The sequence below is a fragment of the Trachemys scripta genome, chromosome 2 (assembly GCF_013100865.1).
Source record: "Trachemys scripta elegans isolate TJP31775 chromosome 2, CAS_Tse_1.0, whole genome shotgun sequence".
In the NCBI taxonomy this organism is placed as follows: Eukaryota; Metazoa; Chordata; order Testudines; family Emydidae; genus Trachemys; species Trachemys scripta.
Window position 1 is genome coordinate 195,684,731 of NC_048299.1, and position 17,556 is coordinate 195,702,286.

Here is a 17,556-nt window from a genome sequence, read left to right on the forward strand (position 1 = left end):
ACACGAAGTACTCAGAGGAAATATCGAAATTGACTGTATATAGGCATGGCAGAATTTGATTTCATAATTCTTTAATTACAGTAGATGTTGAGATTCAAAAAGTTAAAGCTTTATAACCATTAAACACAAATTGTCAACATCACATGTCAAAATACATCAAACTCTAAGAAGTTATCAAGCAGCATTTTTCTTACTCTGTCTATCTGTAAATTTCTATTAGTACTGATGGAAACATTTTTTTCATCGGTGTGAAATCAACATTTACTAATTTAAACCTAATCCTTCTAAACCCAGCTACATACCAAGTGTTGTTTTTCATTGAGTAAGCAAAATGAAATATATATATCTATATATGTTTTATGGCATTTTTCAGTTAATAGCAGTCTGAGATGTTACCTATAATAAGTAAAAACTATCAAAACAGAAATGTTGTTTTGAAATTGTTTTGATAAACTACATAATGTTTTAGGATTAATAAATGTTTTTAATGCTAATATTCTCAAAGTATCCTCAATATTTGTTTTTGCAGGCATGATGTTGCCATCTTTGACGTCAGCTGTGTATTTCTTTGTATTTTTGGGGCTGTGTACGTGGTGGTCCTGTTGCCTAGCATTTGATCCGCTGATATTCAGCTGTCTGTGTGTATTAATGGCTATATACAGTGCGGGGCACTTGATTGGACTTTATCTGTACCAGTTACAATTCTTTCAGGAAGTTGTTCCCCCAAAGGACTACTATGCAAGGTAAGAGACCTATCTACATTATTTAATTATAGACAAGTGCTGCACTTTTCTGATGACAGATGTTGTTGCAATTGCTCTTCCACATTACAAATAATTTAACATAGTTTTAGGAAAATAGTGTAATGCCAGGAAAATCCTAGTTCAGTCTTTGAGAGTCAAAGCATGAAGTAAACTTAATTGGCCTTAGAGGCTTCTCTGTGTGAGAGATGACAACAATGTGCCTTTTTAGGCAGGAGCAATCCACAGTGGGAAAGAGAGGGGTTCTCAGGCTAAAAAGATAAGAGAAACCCAGAAGATAGAATGACCCACGGACTAAGGGAATTGGCAGTACATCACCCGGAACATGCACACACGTTTGTGGCAGTGGAGACAAGAAGATATCAAATACAACATTACTACCTCTTGATTGGTAGAGAGTGTACATACATTATTGTCATTGTCAATGCACTTACTTTGAACTGAGAGCTACTTTGACAACTTGCCAGGAGGTTGAGGATCATGCCTACTTTGCATAATATTAGGCAAATTGCATGAACCTTCCTTACCTTCAATAATATAGAGGTATATCCTGTGCTTATACACCACACAGCAGTTCTATGCTCATACACGCAGCCTGGACCCTTGGATCAAAATGTAACATGCTGGTATCTGAAGTTTCCACACAGCACCTCTGTAATAAATAGCTATTGGATGTAAAACATACAAGAGGAAATCTTTTTTTAAAAATCGAAAGGATATGAAATCATGAAAGTATTTTATTCATTAGTACGTGTTCCACTGGGTTGTGACTTCAGATTGCCTTTATGATAAATGCTTATGGCCATTATATTTAATTGAATTCAATTAAATCTAACTCTTTAATTTTCATGTTGTCTATAGTAAGTTTCATGTTACTTTCAGCTATTTTAAATTGAAAATGAAAGAACACTTGATGAGGCAGAATTAATCATTTTTTGTCTTAAACCAATTCGTTAAAACAATTGAAAAATAGAGTCTCACAACTGTATATGTATCTGTTTTCATACAATAGTTGGTACATTAAGTACATTGGCACGTTACGTTCAGTTTCTGGCACTTATATTTTTCGACATTTTATTTATTGCACAACTACATTTTGTAATGTTGGGATTGCTGACTTTAGGAGGATGATCTAAGTAGCCATATGGTGCAGGGAATATAAATCTTCACATGTATATCAGAAAAGAGATTCCTAGATGTAGATTCTTTTGTACCATCTAGAGGCCAGCTTAGGCAATTGTATGAATTCGCATAATCTAGAGGGAGAAAAAAAAGAAAAGTATTTTTAAAGCAGATTCTTAAGCAGCCTAAAGCACTTCTTTTTCAGAGGTTTATAGATTCCGACATTAGAAAGGACCACTAGGATCAAGTCTCACCTTCTGTATAACACAGGCCATGGAACTTCCTTTTGCTTCTTTTTTAATATGTTGGGAGAAAATTGCAAACATCCCATTAACTACCGGTGTACTAGGATATGGCCCTATATTATACAGCAATAAATTCTTATCATGGTAGAAAAGCTTTTCTAATCTGCTTTGTAGTGTGCTGCATAGTATTTTTACTTAAAGCATTAAAGCACTCTCTTTAATTTGAATATTTATAAAGACTACTCTTCTTTTCACTTATTTCAAATCCACGCGTGAAAACAGCTAAAAGTTTGCAGTTAATGTAGTTTAGATCTTAATTTTTGCTTTAAATTTCTTTGTAAATAGTGCAATTGTGCTTTTCCATAATAGAATTTCACTTAAAGAGGACTCAAGTGAGATTCCTAAAGATATAAGACCTCAAAAAGCTGAAAAATTCATATAATATATTACATGATTTGGGGCATGTTTTGTTTATTGTCTATTTACATTTCTCATTATCCTAAACTCTTTAAAGTACCAAGTTTAATTAGCCACTTCTTAATGAAAGTTTTAGAATAAAAATAATATGCATGAGTAAAACATCCTAGTAAATATGCAAAGTAACTTGACAGTATTGCCAGAAAAGTTGACTCTTGAGCTTTAGAAACTTAACTGTTCTTATAAATATGTTATGTGACTTAAGGATCTTATATTCTAAATTACACAGACAATAATGTTTAGATGCATAATGTACCAGAAGACAAGTGAGCCAGTAGATAGTCTAATCTCTAAGCAGTACATGTATCTTTTTGTAATCACACATCTTGATCTGATATTGATGGGTGTTGTGGAAGTAATAATTTTAGGAGAGAGCTGAAGAAAGAGCAGTAGTGGTATTTGTTGGCTATTAAAGTATGTACAAATCTGAGAGTGGGAGAAAGCCACAAATATGGTATTAAAAAGAGCTGCATGGGTGGTGCTTAGGCAGTGGCTAGAGGAATAGAAGAAAATGAGATACAGATGTATTTGGGGTGATACAGATGTATTTGGGGTGGTACAGAAAAATATTTTAGCATTTCCTATCCTACAAGAAATTTGGTATATTGCTCTTTTATTCACAATATTTTCAGTTTGAGGCACAAGTTTGAGAGTAAGGGGGGATATGATAGAGGTATATAAAATCATGAGTGGTGTGGAGAAAGTGAATAAGAAAAAGTTATTTACTTGTTCCCATAATATAAGAACTAGGGGCCACCAAATGAAATTAATGGGCAGCAGGTTCTTCTTCACACAGCGCACAGTCAACCTGTGGAACTCCTTTCCCAAAGAGGTTGTGAAGGCTAGGACTATAACAGGGTTTAAAAGAGAACTAGATAAATTCATGGAGGTTAAGGCCATTAATGGCTATTAGCCAGGATGGGTAAGGAATGGTGTCCCTAGCCTCTGGGCAGGTCTTCACTACGGGGGGGTGGAGGGGTGTCGATTTAAGATACGCAAATTCAGCTACGTGAATAGCGTATCTGAATTCGACGTATCGGAGCCGACTTACCCCGCTGTGAGGACGGCGGCAAAATCGACCTCCGCGGCTCCCCGTCGACAGCACTTACTCCTACCTCTGCTGGTGGAGTAAGTGCGTCGATTCAGGGATCGATTGTCGCGTCCCGACGAGACGCGATAATTCGATCCCTGAGAAATCGATTTCTACCCGCCGATTCAGGCGGGTAGTGTAGACCTAGCCTCTGTTTGTCAGAGGGTGGAGATGGATGGCAGGAGAGAGATTGCTTGATCATTACCCATTAGGTTCACTCCCTCTGGGGCACCTGGCATTGGCCACTGTCAGTAGACAGGATACTGGGCTGGCTGAACCTTTGGTCTAACCCAGTATTGCCGTTTTTAAGTTCTTATGACCCATTCATACAAGTGGCTGGCTCACACACGTAAATCCCAAGTACATTGAGATAAGAATCATATTCTTAATATATTTTCCAGTTATTCTTTTATTTGTTCTGTATTTTGCTTTTCTTTTTCTCTTTCCTATCCAAAATATATTTTAATAGTCACTTACAAGAGGAAGGGGGAACAATTCTTAGCTTTGTTAATTTATGTGAAAATCACATCAGATCTTTGTGCTAAAATCATTGCTAGGGAAATCAGTTCAGCAAGTGTGTGTTATTGCTTGGGGTGGGGGGGGTTGGCTTTGTTACAAAGAGAAAGTTCCTTTCACCCATGCACAAAATAGAGAAGATCCACCTGAAACAGGGCTTTTATTTCTTTGTAAAGTTTAAAGAGTCTATTCCCTGGTTAGATTCCTCCCTTCTCTCACTTTGTGCAGATGCAAGGGCAGACATTAAAATAAATCCAGTTGAACTAATGAGGGATAATATTTCTCTCAAAGGAGTAGAAGGCTGGACTTTTAAAAGCTGTTAACATTAACATTCCTGGGTTCACAAGAAATGTATGAGTTTTTTTCTGGTCAAAATAACATGTCCGCTTTGGATAGCGAAACACATCAGTTTGCCAGCATGTCACTTTATGTCAGATTAGATTAAGTTAAACTACATCCGGACAAGTGGGGAAGTTCTGATGTTAACTGTATTCATCTGCTAATGTTTTCCTCCTATGCTGTACCTTTAAGGAACCCCCACTTCAAAATCCAGCACTAGTGATAAAAATAAAAGCATCAATTGACCACTTGTATGAGAGAGGCATATCCAAAAATAAAAACAGGACGGTGCCCATTGGTGAATTTGAATGTTTTGATCTGAATCCTCCTGGGAAGCTACAGCAATAAATAAATTAAAACATAAAAAGGATAGGGAAAAATATAGCACTGTGTCTTTACCATACTGCTTTATCTAGGATAAATCTATGGAACTTCTGGAACTTTCAGCAATCATGCCACAAAGCCTGCTTATATTTATGCCTCTGCTATATGCAAATATAATTTTCATGCCACATTTCATAAAACACAAAATGTGCATAAAATGGTTCTGCATGTATTGAAGCCTGATTAGTAGACTGAAAAGTGGGTGGTGTTGGTAGTGAGGAGGCAGAGCCAGGGCACTCATTATATGCCCTTGACATTCTGCAGTGGCCGGGCTCCTGTGGCACTGCATCTTCAGTTTAAAGATATCTTTCCCTAGACCAGTCCCTGAGGGAGGGAGGGAGGAGGTACAAGCAGTGCCTCTCTTCCCGGGGAACAGTGTCCCTTGCTGGTGCAGAAGGGTGCAGTTTGTGAGACCTTTGCCAGTGAGGATGAATCAATCCTTTAGTTAGGACTTAGTGCTGTAAAGTTTCAAAGTACTGAACAAATATTAATTGAGCTCGTGCCAGCAAGACCACATTGCTTCTGTTACCTTCCTTTTAAACACATATTCTGCCAATTCTTAAATACAGATTCCTTCTAAATTAACTAATTGCATTATCATTGATAAGTTAGTGATTTACTGAAAGGGAAAAACTGCACCAACTCAAAAGGATACCATTTTTAAAAATTCATTCTGAAAATATCATATTTCTGCCATATATATATACATATATATTCTTTAGATTGACTAATACACAGAATGACAGATATTAAAACGATCTTAGAAACTATATACAAAGTGTGGCATCCTCAAAAAATATGCAGCTATATGTTGGCACTTGCACAAAGTGTTTCCTGCAGTTTTTTCAGGTGTGGTTTATTTACGTAGTATCTAGTATGTTGGGTAGCAGAGGGCTTGCCAAGATGAAGAAATGGGATCAATCTAATAACATAAGGCTTATCTCAAGTCATTTACCTTATTCCTTTGCTAAATTGTTAGTATATTAACCTAACAATTTATCCTTTAGGTATGTAACTAACGAGTTAATGTGCTTCCCTTCCAAGCAAAGCCAGATTTAGTGTTTATACCTTTACAGTTTAAAAATGAATGAGTTTGTCTAAAGAATAAGTTTAACCTAATAAATTAATAAAAATCTAGACAATCTAAGACAAAAATTGTAGTTTGTTGTCTTTATATTGTCTGTATGGAGATCACTAACTTCCGCTGAGGGCCTTATCTTGTGGTGTCAATCGTCTGAAAGGCAGAAAGCACCTCAAGTCCAGTTGAAGTGAATGAGAGTTGAGAGTGCCCCGCAAGTTACTGTATTAGATCCTGAACATACAGGTCAAATCTGAGACCTTGTTCTAAGCATAAGGGAAATTGCCTTCTGAATAACGTCTATTTATCATTTATGGGGTTTACTTTTTATAGCAGCCATCACAGTAGAATCTAAGCACATGACTACTCTAGGTCGTCTTCCACTCTGATCATGCAAAATATTGGTAGAGTCATAATGGCTGAATTATATGCATATTTACAAAAGAGAGGGAGTTTTTCCCTTTCCCTGGGCCCGACTCAGAACTCTTCATTTGAACATCCCCAAGAACTGAGATCTGGATTCAAAGTTTGCAGCCCAATCCCTTCTTTGCTATACAAGGGGAATAAAATGTGTATGCATGGTGAATGAAAAAATGTCTAGGAAAAATAGTGAAATTGGTAACTCAAATTAGTCAGAGACACAAATTGCATTGCAGTAGTATATTCTTTCTCACAAATTAATTCTCTAGGTTTCTTCCCCTCTTCTCCCCCTCCCCCGAAGAGTAAGTCTTAGAGACAAGTGGAACGTTCTTCTCAAACCACAAACCCACTGGACCTGGGCCTGCCTTGGAGGCCCAATACTGATAAGGATGTCCAATCAGAAGGAAAATAGAAATCCATTTGTATGTTCTATATGGAGCCATTATATGGATGGAGTAGACTCTCTGCTCCTTGTGTCCCCTTTCTAATCTTTCTAGGCATTGATATCACACTTGACAGCATGATGCCTGAGTGCCCTGTGTGATGGAGGAAATGAGTGGATTCATGTTACATGAATCCTATCTGCTGCCCTTGCCCCTTACCCATCATCCTCTGCCAGCAAAAGCACACTGAGCACCTATAGAGCGGTATTCCAGACCACACAAGGGATGGGCCTCCTGACTCAACACCTCTCTTCTCACAGCAGAATTGCACTAATTATTTTGCTAGGGAGCCTACTTTGACTCGATTTAAGGGGAGGATTTACCCCTAAAAGAGCAACAGAGGTAGCTAATTGTCATTGTCCTCTGACTAATTTCCCAAGGGAGATGCATATTAATAATGAAACATCCCAGAACTCAGAACACTAGTAATAATATTTAGACATAATACCTACATAACTCCCATAAAGTTAGGTCTTTTTTGCTACAGGTGTGGCCGGTTCTGTTAACAGCTTGGAAAGGCACGTTCAAGCTCTTGTTGGTAAAAAGCAATACTTGTCCTTACCATTATACTAATCTCTTGCCTGTATTAAATCTAAACTATGAGGTAGCCCAAGGCATGTGCTGTTCTGGATAACACCTTTCTTTGGAGGTGTTTTGTCCCAGGTTTTCATCCACCAAACAAGCAAGGACATGATGAGCTTCATTATATGCGGCAAACTCCCTTGTTAGGAATCATTTCTTTACTGCTGGGTGGCTCGATGAATCATATATTTTCTAACTGGTTTTGATGGTCAATACTCTCTATGAATATCCCATCTCTACCGAGGGCTGGCCAAACACAGGGCCCTTGCATCTGTTATTGTGATATTATACTTAGTGGGCTCCACTACAGTCCAAATATTACTATGTACTAGGCATTTTCCAAGTGTCCCAGACAGCTCACAATCTGACATGACAAACCATGTATAAAGTGTTGTGTGGGAGGGAAAAAATATAGGACCAGATTCTTAGACCTGCTCTAATCACATTACACTACTCATTCTATACAAAGGTAGCAGAAACTGTCTCCATCTTGCCAGCTGAAGATTCCCCTAGAGTTTGGGAATTCCTCAACATGTAGTGCTGGCATAGCTGATTTCCATACCACCTCCCTGCAGCCTCCAATGTAGAGGGCAGTGAGGAGTATGGCTGAAGTGCACTGTACTCCAGCTATCCCTAGTCGGGGATGGTCCCTTGGGGACGTCTGTCAGACAATATAGTGTAAAGCAGCTCCTTAGGCAAATTCCTCTGTCCAGGGTTAGGGCTGAGATGGAACTGGACAGAGAATCAAATATCCAGAACCTGCTGCCTGACAGATGTCCTTGTCCTGCTGTGCCAAACGGATATTGGCTGTAGCTGAGAGTCTGGCCTCAGTTTTTTTTAACTCAGTGTTAGTTTTTTACCACTGCTAGACAACTTAGACATTGTTAGTTAGCAGTTATTGCAATCTTCATGATACTAGTGGATCTAAAGGAGGGATATGGAGGAGGATGAAATAATGGCTTTATGGACTAGTTCAGAAGGGTATTCCATGTGTAAATCTAGAGGTGGAAGAAAGCAAGAACAGCTGTGGAAGAGGCTGACAAATAGACAGTCAAGGCTAGCACCATTGTTGGAGCCAGGGTTGGGAGGGCAACATAAGAAATTAGTTGAAAGGGAGGGAGAAACAGAGTTCTGAAAGATGTCAAGGATGACAGAAAGAAGTTTGAACTTGATGCATTGCAGAACCATCATCTTCAGTTTATAAAATCTCTAGTTATAAAGATATATTTAAGGAAACCCATCTATCTGCAAATAATTATTTTTATATCATGCAGTCTTCTGCAAAGAGAAGTAGTTCTTATTGAGACAGTGGATTATTGTATCATTAATTACTAATTATTTCTGTAAACTGTTACTCATACATATTTGCCATATCTGTTCTATCTATGCACAGGATACTAACTACAGAAAAATACAGAGTGAAATTCAGAATGTCCTCTGGGGCTCCTGTTTCTTTATGTCAAGATACAAAATATTTTTTTTATTTTGAATAATTAGAGCCTAGATTTATCCTACTGATGACCAAAGCCTTCACAGTAAAACAAAGCTTATGGGATAAGATGTTGGTCCTGTGATCCGTGTTTCATTCCGGGGTCTAATTTCTTATTTACTGGGCCAGCAGGGCCAGGGCTTTGAATGTAGGGTTGCCAACTTTGGTTGGATGAATTCCTGGAGGTTTCATCACATGCCATTATCTTTAATTAAATATTAATCTTTAATTTCTGGAGACTTCAGGACAATCCTGGAGGGTCAGCAACCATATTTGAAGAATGGGAGTGCTTCCTGTCTCTTTGCATTGACTCATACTGCTGAACTAGGAGTGGCATGAAGTCCCATTTGGTCCTGTTAGTTGAAGAAGATGTCTATGACCTGGAGCATTTCAGAGAGGATTGGAAAGAGGAAGTCTCCCAGTGTGGATGGAGATGGGAGGATGAAGACTGAGGACAAGTCACTGCTTTCAGAACTTTAAGGATAAATGCTGGAATTCAATACTGTGCCCACTTTTAAAAAATAACGCCACCCTTTTAATGTATATTTTTAAACATTTTATTAACTCAAACTAGGAAAACTGAAAAACTGTCTCAAGTGAGGCCACATCCCAACAGCCATGTCTGTCTGTTCCCACTATGTCAATAATCCTAACACTTTGGTTTTCACTTACTGTTGTTAATCCCTATATAGCCAGTGAAACTGCAGACAGTTCTTCTAAAATCTGCACAGCAGGTGCTATGTAATGAGACTCCCCTTGCCTCACTGCTATGTCCAAAATTTATGTAGTAATTAGACATTTAATAGAAATACGATATTCTGTTAAACTGACAAGAAGTTAAATTAAAAGAGGCAGAAAGACGGTGTTATTTTTATAAACCAGGACTCACAAGGAGATATACGGATGATGGAAAAAAGTTACCTTAGCTATTTCCTTAGCTACAAGACAACACTATATTTCTCCTGAGAGACAGTGTGATTGAGAGAGTTATAAAGAAGACCTCACGTTTCTATTGCTTAGAAAGTCTTCAGAATGCTTCTCTGAGAAGTCATCAGATATTGAGTCATGCCATGACAGATGAGCAATACAGTGATTAAAATAAATGTGCTTTGTTTCTTGGCCAACTGCCCAAAATAAAAAGTAGAAAAACACAACTCTTGTTCACAGGTGCTTCATAACTAAAAACTAACTGAACTGTTTCAGAGTAGCAGCCGTGTTAGTCTGTATCCGCAAAAAGAAGAACAGGAGTACTTGTGGCACCTTAGAGACTAACAAATTTATTAGAGCATAAGCTTTCGTGGACTACAGCCCACTTCTTCGGATGCATATAGAATGGAACATATATTGAGGAGATATATATACACACATACAGAGAGCATAAACAGGTGGGAGTTGTCTTACCAACTCTGAGAGGCCAATTAATTAAGAGAAAAAAAACTTTTGAAGTGATAATCAAGCTAGCCCAGTACAGACAGTTAAGAAGTGTGAGAATACTTACAAGGGGAGATAGATTCAATGTTTGTAATGGCTCAGCCATTCCCAGTCCTTATTCAAACCGGAGTTGATTGTGTCTAGTTTGCATATCAATTCTAGCTCAGCAGTCTCTCTTTGGAGTCTGTTTTTGAAGTTTTTCTGTTGTAATATAGCCACCCGCAGGTCTGTCACTGAATGACCAGACAGGTTAAAGTGTTCTCCCACTGGTTTTTGAGTATTTTGATTCCTGATGTCAGATTTGTGTCCATTAATTCTTTTGCATAGAGACTGTCCGGTTTGGCCAATGTACATGGCAGAGGGGCATTGCTGGCACATGATGGCATATATCACATTGGTAGATGTGCAGGTGAACGAGCCCCTGATGGTATGGCTGATGTGATTAGGTCCTATGATGATGTCACTTGAATAGATATGTGGACAGAGTTGGCATCGGGGTTTGTTACAAGGATAGGTTCCTGGGTTAGTGGTTTTGTTCAGTGATGTGTGGTTGCTGGTGAGTATTTGCTTTAGGTTGGGGGGTTGTCTGTAAGCGAGGACAGGTCTGTCTCCCAAGATCTGTGAGAGTAAAGGATCATCTTTCAGGATAGGTTGTAGATCTCTGATGATGCGCTGGAGAGGTTTTAGTTGGGGGCTGAAGGTGACAGCTAGTGGTGTTCGGTTATTTTCTTTGTTGGGCCTGTCTTGTAGGAGGTGACTTCTGGGTACTCGTCTGGCTCTGTCAATCTGTTTTTTCACTTCAGCAGGTGGGTATTGTAGTTTTAAGAATGCTTGATAGAGATCTTGTAGGTGCTTGTCTCTATCCGAGGGATTGGAGCAAATGCGGTTATATCTTAGAGCTTGGCTGTAGACAATGGATCGTGTGGTGTGTCCTGGATGGAAGCTGGAGGCATGTAGGTAAGTGTAGCGGTCAGTAGGTTTCCGGTATAGGGTGGTATTTATGTGACCATCGCTTATTAGCACAGTAGTGTCCAGGAAATGGACCGCTTGTGTGGATTGATCTAGGCTGAGGTTGATGGTGGGATGGAAATTATTGAAATCATGGTGAAATTCCTCAAGGGCTTCTTTTCCATGGGTCTAGATGATGAAGATGTCATCAATGTAGCTGTAATGCAGAAACTGTAATACTGTAAGTATTGTGCATGGACCCACATCAGCCCCTGTTGAGTCTTTGTCATTGGACCCCATCTTGTCTTTGCACTCCCCTGAATCAAGTGACTTCACCAGGCTAGTGTTTGCTGTGTGCTACCCTTCCCAAAGTGGAGTTAGCCTGTCTACATGAGTGTGTACAACCTTACAAAGGTTGGTGCACAGTGACTGCGCTCCACCTGTGTTCCCTGAGTCAGGGGTGGTTGTGCTCAGTGCTGCTACTTCTGGGTCATGGATGGTGTGCTTCAGGCCTCCTCCAACACCAAGCTATCCCTTTTAGGGGTTTCCTTGTACCTTAACATTATGGAATTTTTGCCATTGACTTCAATGGGGCCAGAATTTCACCCTGTTCTTAAATATAACAACACTGTAAAATCAAATAGGGTTTAAAAAAATGTAAACTATTAATATTTTATTTTGTTTTTAAAAATCACCTTGAATTTCTGCCTCGGATTTTCCTGCCTGTAAGGAAAGTTAAGCATTCGATCTTGTAGTTTGAGCAGTTCCGCAGCATACCACTTCCATCCCTGTGACTTACTCTTCCCCAACACACACACACACACACACACACACAATTCTCTGACCTCTCCAGAGGGCTGTCAGTGGACCACAGCACCACAAGAGGTCTTACCTTGCCCACTTTCAGAGAGACAAGAGGAGAACCAGAGACAGTCGGACCCCTCTGTAGAAGGATCCCCACAGAAAGATCTTGGCCAAAGTATGTTTAAAGATACAACATTATAATTATGATCAGTATTTTCAAACATTAAAGTTAGGATATTTAGGTACCTGTTTTTCAGAGGTGCTGAGCACCTAGCAATTCTGATTGAAATTTTGTTCCTAACTTTAGGTTCCTTCATTTGAAAAATATTAGCTGGTATTTGTAATATAATACATACATCCTTAACTGTGCTACTACAGATATCATGGCTTTTAAAACACACTTTCATTTTCCTTAATCTAATTGACATTTCTCTGTGCTGTTGGTTTACTTTTTACCCTTCACTCCTCATGAACAGTGAAGCTTAAACTGGTTAATTTCACTTTCTGGGTCAAAGTTACATGGGATCAGCACTGGTCTCTGCCAACAGGCAGCGAGACAAGGTGGCTACAAATCTCCTCTTCTCCGGGGACGTGCAGCCAGCCCAGGTAGCCCCAATGATAGTACTGATATCCCTTAAACAGCCTTGCCATGAGTGCTGCTAAAGAATCTCTGACTGAGATTAAAGTGGCTCTCACTCAGGGCTAATCCACCTGGGAGTCTCAGCAAGTTACACTGAGGTGACATGGACCCATTGTTTATAATTCATTTCCCTCTGCGTGTGTTCTCATCATATTGTGTTTGGGGGCTTTAATATTACAGGTGAATAATTTAATTAAATAGAAATTGTGGACCGTTGCTAATCATAGACGGTTTAATAAGTCACCCCTAACTCTCTTTAAAATATCCTTAATTTTGTGTCAAATAGTCCTTGATGGTATTCCTTTATGAAAATGAACTCCAGATAGAAAAAAGTCAGAGCTACAGGGCCTGACTGAACACTAAGCTTCCATGACCTTGCAGAGAACCTAATATGCCACAAACTGATGTCACACCACTCTTAGTGATGCAATCATAGCTGAACTGATTGACAACTAGTACAAACCATAACAGGTTACAGTGGAGTATATACAAATGCTGATATCCTCCTGACAATGAAAACCACCTATAGAGAGGATTAAATGTGCAGACACAGCAGTGAGAGTTAATGGTAGTGGGGCAGAAGAGCAGGTGAGGACCGTGGAAGCCTTGTGGTGGGTCTACCTGATATCCTTGGTCTGCGTTTTTCACAGATCCTTTGCTTTATGCAGAACCTCCGCTGACCATTTTATGAGGCCATCGTTCCTGTCTCAGGAATCTGCCAAAAACGGGTCCCCAAAAAAACCTTATTTTTCCAGTTATTTGTTTCTTCTCCCAGGGGTATTTCCACAGAAGGGGAACATCAGGGTCTTAGTTATTGCACCCAGAGATTGTCAAATTCTTATGTGGCCCATAAAATTGTGACGTACGGTGAGTCCAACTCAGGCTTTCACCGCAAAAAGAACCTTTTCAAGACTGAAAAAGTTGAGTTAACTTTTGTTGTTTTGTTTTTCTTTTATTTTTCATGTGCCTTTAAACATTCTGATGTTGATAGATTCCAAAAGTTGAAGTATGAAAATATAGCAAGAAACCTTTTGGAGGAGTTCACAACTGGCTGTAGCCAGAAAGTACCAGAAACTTCGCAAGCTTGTTCTTGTGAGATTTCCCGCTTAATCTCTGCATTACAGGCAATCAGATTCATCCAAATGTTGGGGTGATTATCCAAGAGGAATCCTCTGAAGTTCATTCATACTATAAGAGTTTAGTAATGGTGTACTCCTTGAAGATCAGTTATATTTTTGCTCCAAGACTATCATTAAGTTACTGATTTTCCAAGGAAGGTGATGGGACCCTGTCTTAGGCAGCTTGTTAGTGATAATCTCCTTTTGAATACCCCTCTTCCACTCTCTGTTTGTCTTTATATAGAAGTCATATGTGGTGTATCTCCATTAATTTGACCCAACAACCAGAGTTGCTCCTTCATTGTAGCTGCTGAACTATATGTGGCAAATTCAGTCCTGGCAGGAGCAGGCACAACTTTATTCATGTTTTTGGAGTTGCACCAGGGATGAATTGGGCTGTGTATCTTCCCCTTAACTTGAAACTGATGTAAACAAATTGATGTGCTAAAACCTTTTGAAAACAGCTGCCTTCTTCACATGGTAAACACCAGTTTCCAAGCTGTGTTTTGCTACAGTGGTGAGTGAGTATGCAATTGGTGAGGTTTTCTTTGGCATACCTGGTTGTTGGTTGGCCTTCTGTACAGGTGGTTCTCATTAATATGGGAGGAAAATGTCTTGGCTATCAGAATGATGCATAAGCTGTATCCAGAAACCAGGCTTGAATTGCAAACGTAAAATCAGTCTCCATTGCATGATGTAAAACTGGCTAAATTCCACCTCCTGCTGCTGCCAAATTGGTACATATTACCAGTGCTGGAAGACGTATCTTTCTTTGGGTTTATTGTTAAGACTTTGGGGCCAGATTTTCAAAGTTTTAATTAACTATAATTAACTTTTGTGAGGAAATGTCAAATGTGCTTGAGCAAATCAGGTCTGTGCACACTCACAGCAAATATTTTCACATTCTCGTATCCACCAGGCACCTAATTCACCCTTGGACCCAATCCACTTCCCAGTAAAGTTAATGTGAAAAACTCCAATTGCAGCCAAATGGAGATGGATCACGTCCCATGTGCTCATTCAAGTTTGAGTATGTGCACCCATATGTTACATGTGAACATTGTATGCATGAAGAGAACTTTGAAAATCTGTCCATTTAATTATTAAATTTAAGTTAACATAACACATAACTACACAAATTTTGTCTGGGCGAAGATACCCTGACGCAGAACTCTAACACTCTTATTGTAAAGCTTGCCAATGAACAGTGCATTCCAGCTGGAACAATATGCCAAGCAAGCTAGGTGGTCCAGATGAAATTACTATAAGGTGGATACAAAACTGGTTGAAAGACCGTACTCAGAAAGTAGGTTCGCTGGGGACGTACCTAGTGGGGTGACAAGGGGATTTGTCCTGTGTCCATTACTATTCAATATTTGCGTTACTGACTTGGATAACAGAGTGGAGAGTATGCTTATAAAATTTTCAGATGACACCAAAGTAGGAGGGGTTGCGAGTATTTTGGAGTGTGGGATTAGAATTCAAAATCATCTTGACAACTTGGACAATTGGTCTGAAGTCAACAAGATGAAATTCAATAAAGACAAATATAAATTACTACACTCAAGAACAGAAAATCAAATGCACAACTAAAAAATGGGGAATAACTAGCTAAGCAGTAGTACTGCAGAAAAGGATCTGGGAGTTATAGTGGATCACAAATATGAGTCAACAATGTGATGCAGTTGCAAAAAAGAAAGTCTTGTATCATTCTGATTTGTGTTAACAGGAGTATCATATGTAAGAAATGGGAGGTAATTGTCCCATTCTACTCAGCACCAGTGAGGCCTCAGCTGGAGTATTTTGTCCAGTTCTGGGCACCACACTTTATGAGATATATAGACAAATTGCAGCGAATCCAGAGGACAGCAACAAAAATGATAAACAGTTTAGAATGAGAAAAAGTTAAATAACAGGTCATTTTTAGTCTTGAGGAAAAAAAAGACTGAGGGGGGGCCTGATAAGTCTTTAAATATATTAAGGACGGTTTTAAAGAGGACTGTGATCTGTTGTTCTCCTGGACCACTGAAAGTAGGACAAGAAGTAAACAACTTAGTCTGAAGCAAGGGAGATTTAGATTAGATATTAGGAAAAAGTTTCTAACTAAGAATAGTTAAGTCCTGGAATAGGCTTCCAAGGGAGGTTGTCTTTGGAGGTTTTTAAGAACAAATTAGACAAACAGGTGTCAGGGATGGTCTCAGAGCAGGGGGCTGGAATTAGAGGTCTTTTCCAGCCCTACATTTCTACCAACGTCATATAATTAATAGAGAAAAATAGGTAATCATAACTTTTAACATGCTGGGTCTAAATGGGTGATATTAGCCTTTAAAGTATGTGACAAATCTGGAAGATCAGCCAGTTTGTGAATATTTTAAAAATAGTATTAATATACAAGCATAAAATCTAAGTGAAAGGAATGGCCCTGGTCCTGCATGATGGATTGATTTAAAGGCACACACCATTTCACACGAATGGGCCCTCACTTTGGTATCAAAAGTTCGTTACCCTTTGTTTTGTAATATTTTGAAATACCATCAAATTGGATGGTAAGCTTTGTGAATTTTGCCTCTACCCATTCACTCCTCCTAAGTGTTCCCCCATCCACAAGCTCAGGAGCAGGTGGTAAGCCCTGGTGACAAAAGATGCCACATCATGTCCTCTGACCTAGAAAACATCACCAAATGAATGCATAGCTGTATGCCATCATTCCTAAACAACAGCCCATTGCCATGCCCAGAAAACACACACACCTTTGTATAAAATCACATAGTCCTACCAGCTTCTGAGCTCTACCACTTTATAGTATTAAGAGAAAAGAATTATAATTAGCAATTTGCTTTTGGCTAGACACACATCTCCTTAGTTTTTCCTAACATCTACTTGGCAACCTTCCTTTTTCATATTCTGGCATGCCTAGCAATAATGATGATAATATTTAGCACTTATGTAGCTCTTTATATTTTCAAATCATTGTACAAACATTCACTAATGAATCATCCTAACTTTCTTATGAGGTAGTGTGAAGAAACAGAACCTGGTCCCAGTCTTAGGGTTACCATCTTTTAGTTTTTAAAAAGGAGGACACTCCATGGGGACCCGGCCCCGCCCCAATCCCGCCCCTTCCCCACCCTCAGCCCCGCCCCAACTCTGCCCCCTCCCCTGAACGCTCCGTCCCCTGCTCCTCCCCCTCCCCTGCTTCCCGCGAATCAAATGTTCGCAGGAAGCCTGAAACAGGGAGGCAGCAGGTAGGCTGGGGCGGGGTGCGGCGCGGCTCAGTCCGGCCCTCCTGGCCGAGCGGCTCCCTTCGGCCGCTGGCCTGCCCAGGCCAAGAGGCTCTGGCCCCAGCGTCTCCCGCCCGGCTTGGCTCGGGCCCTGGGGCACTGGCTCCTGGCCCGGCCCCGCGACCCCGGCTCCCGGACCGGCGACCCCGGACCCCGGCCCCGCACTGCGACCCCAGCCCCGCGCCTCCGGCTCCCGGCCCAGACCAGCTCGGCACCGTGCCCCCGGCCCCGCGGGCCCGGCTCCCGGCCCGGCACCGCGCCCCCGGCCCGGCTCCCGGCCCGACACCGTGCCCCCAGCCCCGGCTCCCGGCCCGGACCGGCGGGCCCGCCCCCCGGCCCGGTACCGTGACCCCGGCTCCGGGCACGGCACCGCGCGCCCGGCTCCCTG

The 17,556-nt window shown here is 40.4% G+C and overlaps 1 protein-coding gene across 1 annotated transcript in view; it reads left to right on the forward strand.

Annotated features, from left to right (window-relative positions):
- PIEZO2 (piezo type mechanosensitive ion channel component 2) overlaps positions 1–17,556 on the forward strand; it is a gene marked incomplete in the record, with an annotated part of 436,326 nt that overhangs the window by 273,036 nt on the left and 145,734 nt on the right. The window contains 1 exon segment of the mRNA XM_034762599.1: positions 530–743. Coding sequence (XP_034618490.1) covers positions 530–743 — 214 coding nt within the window.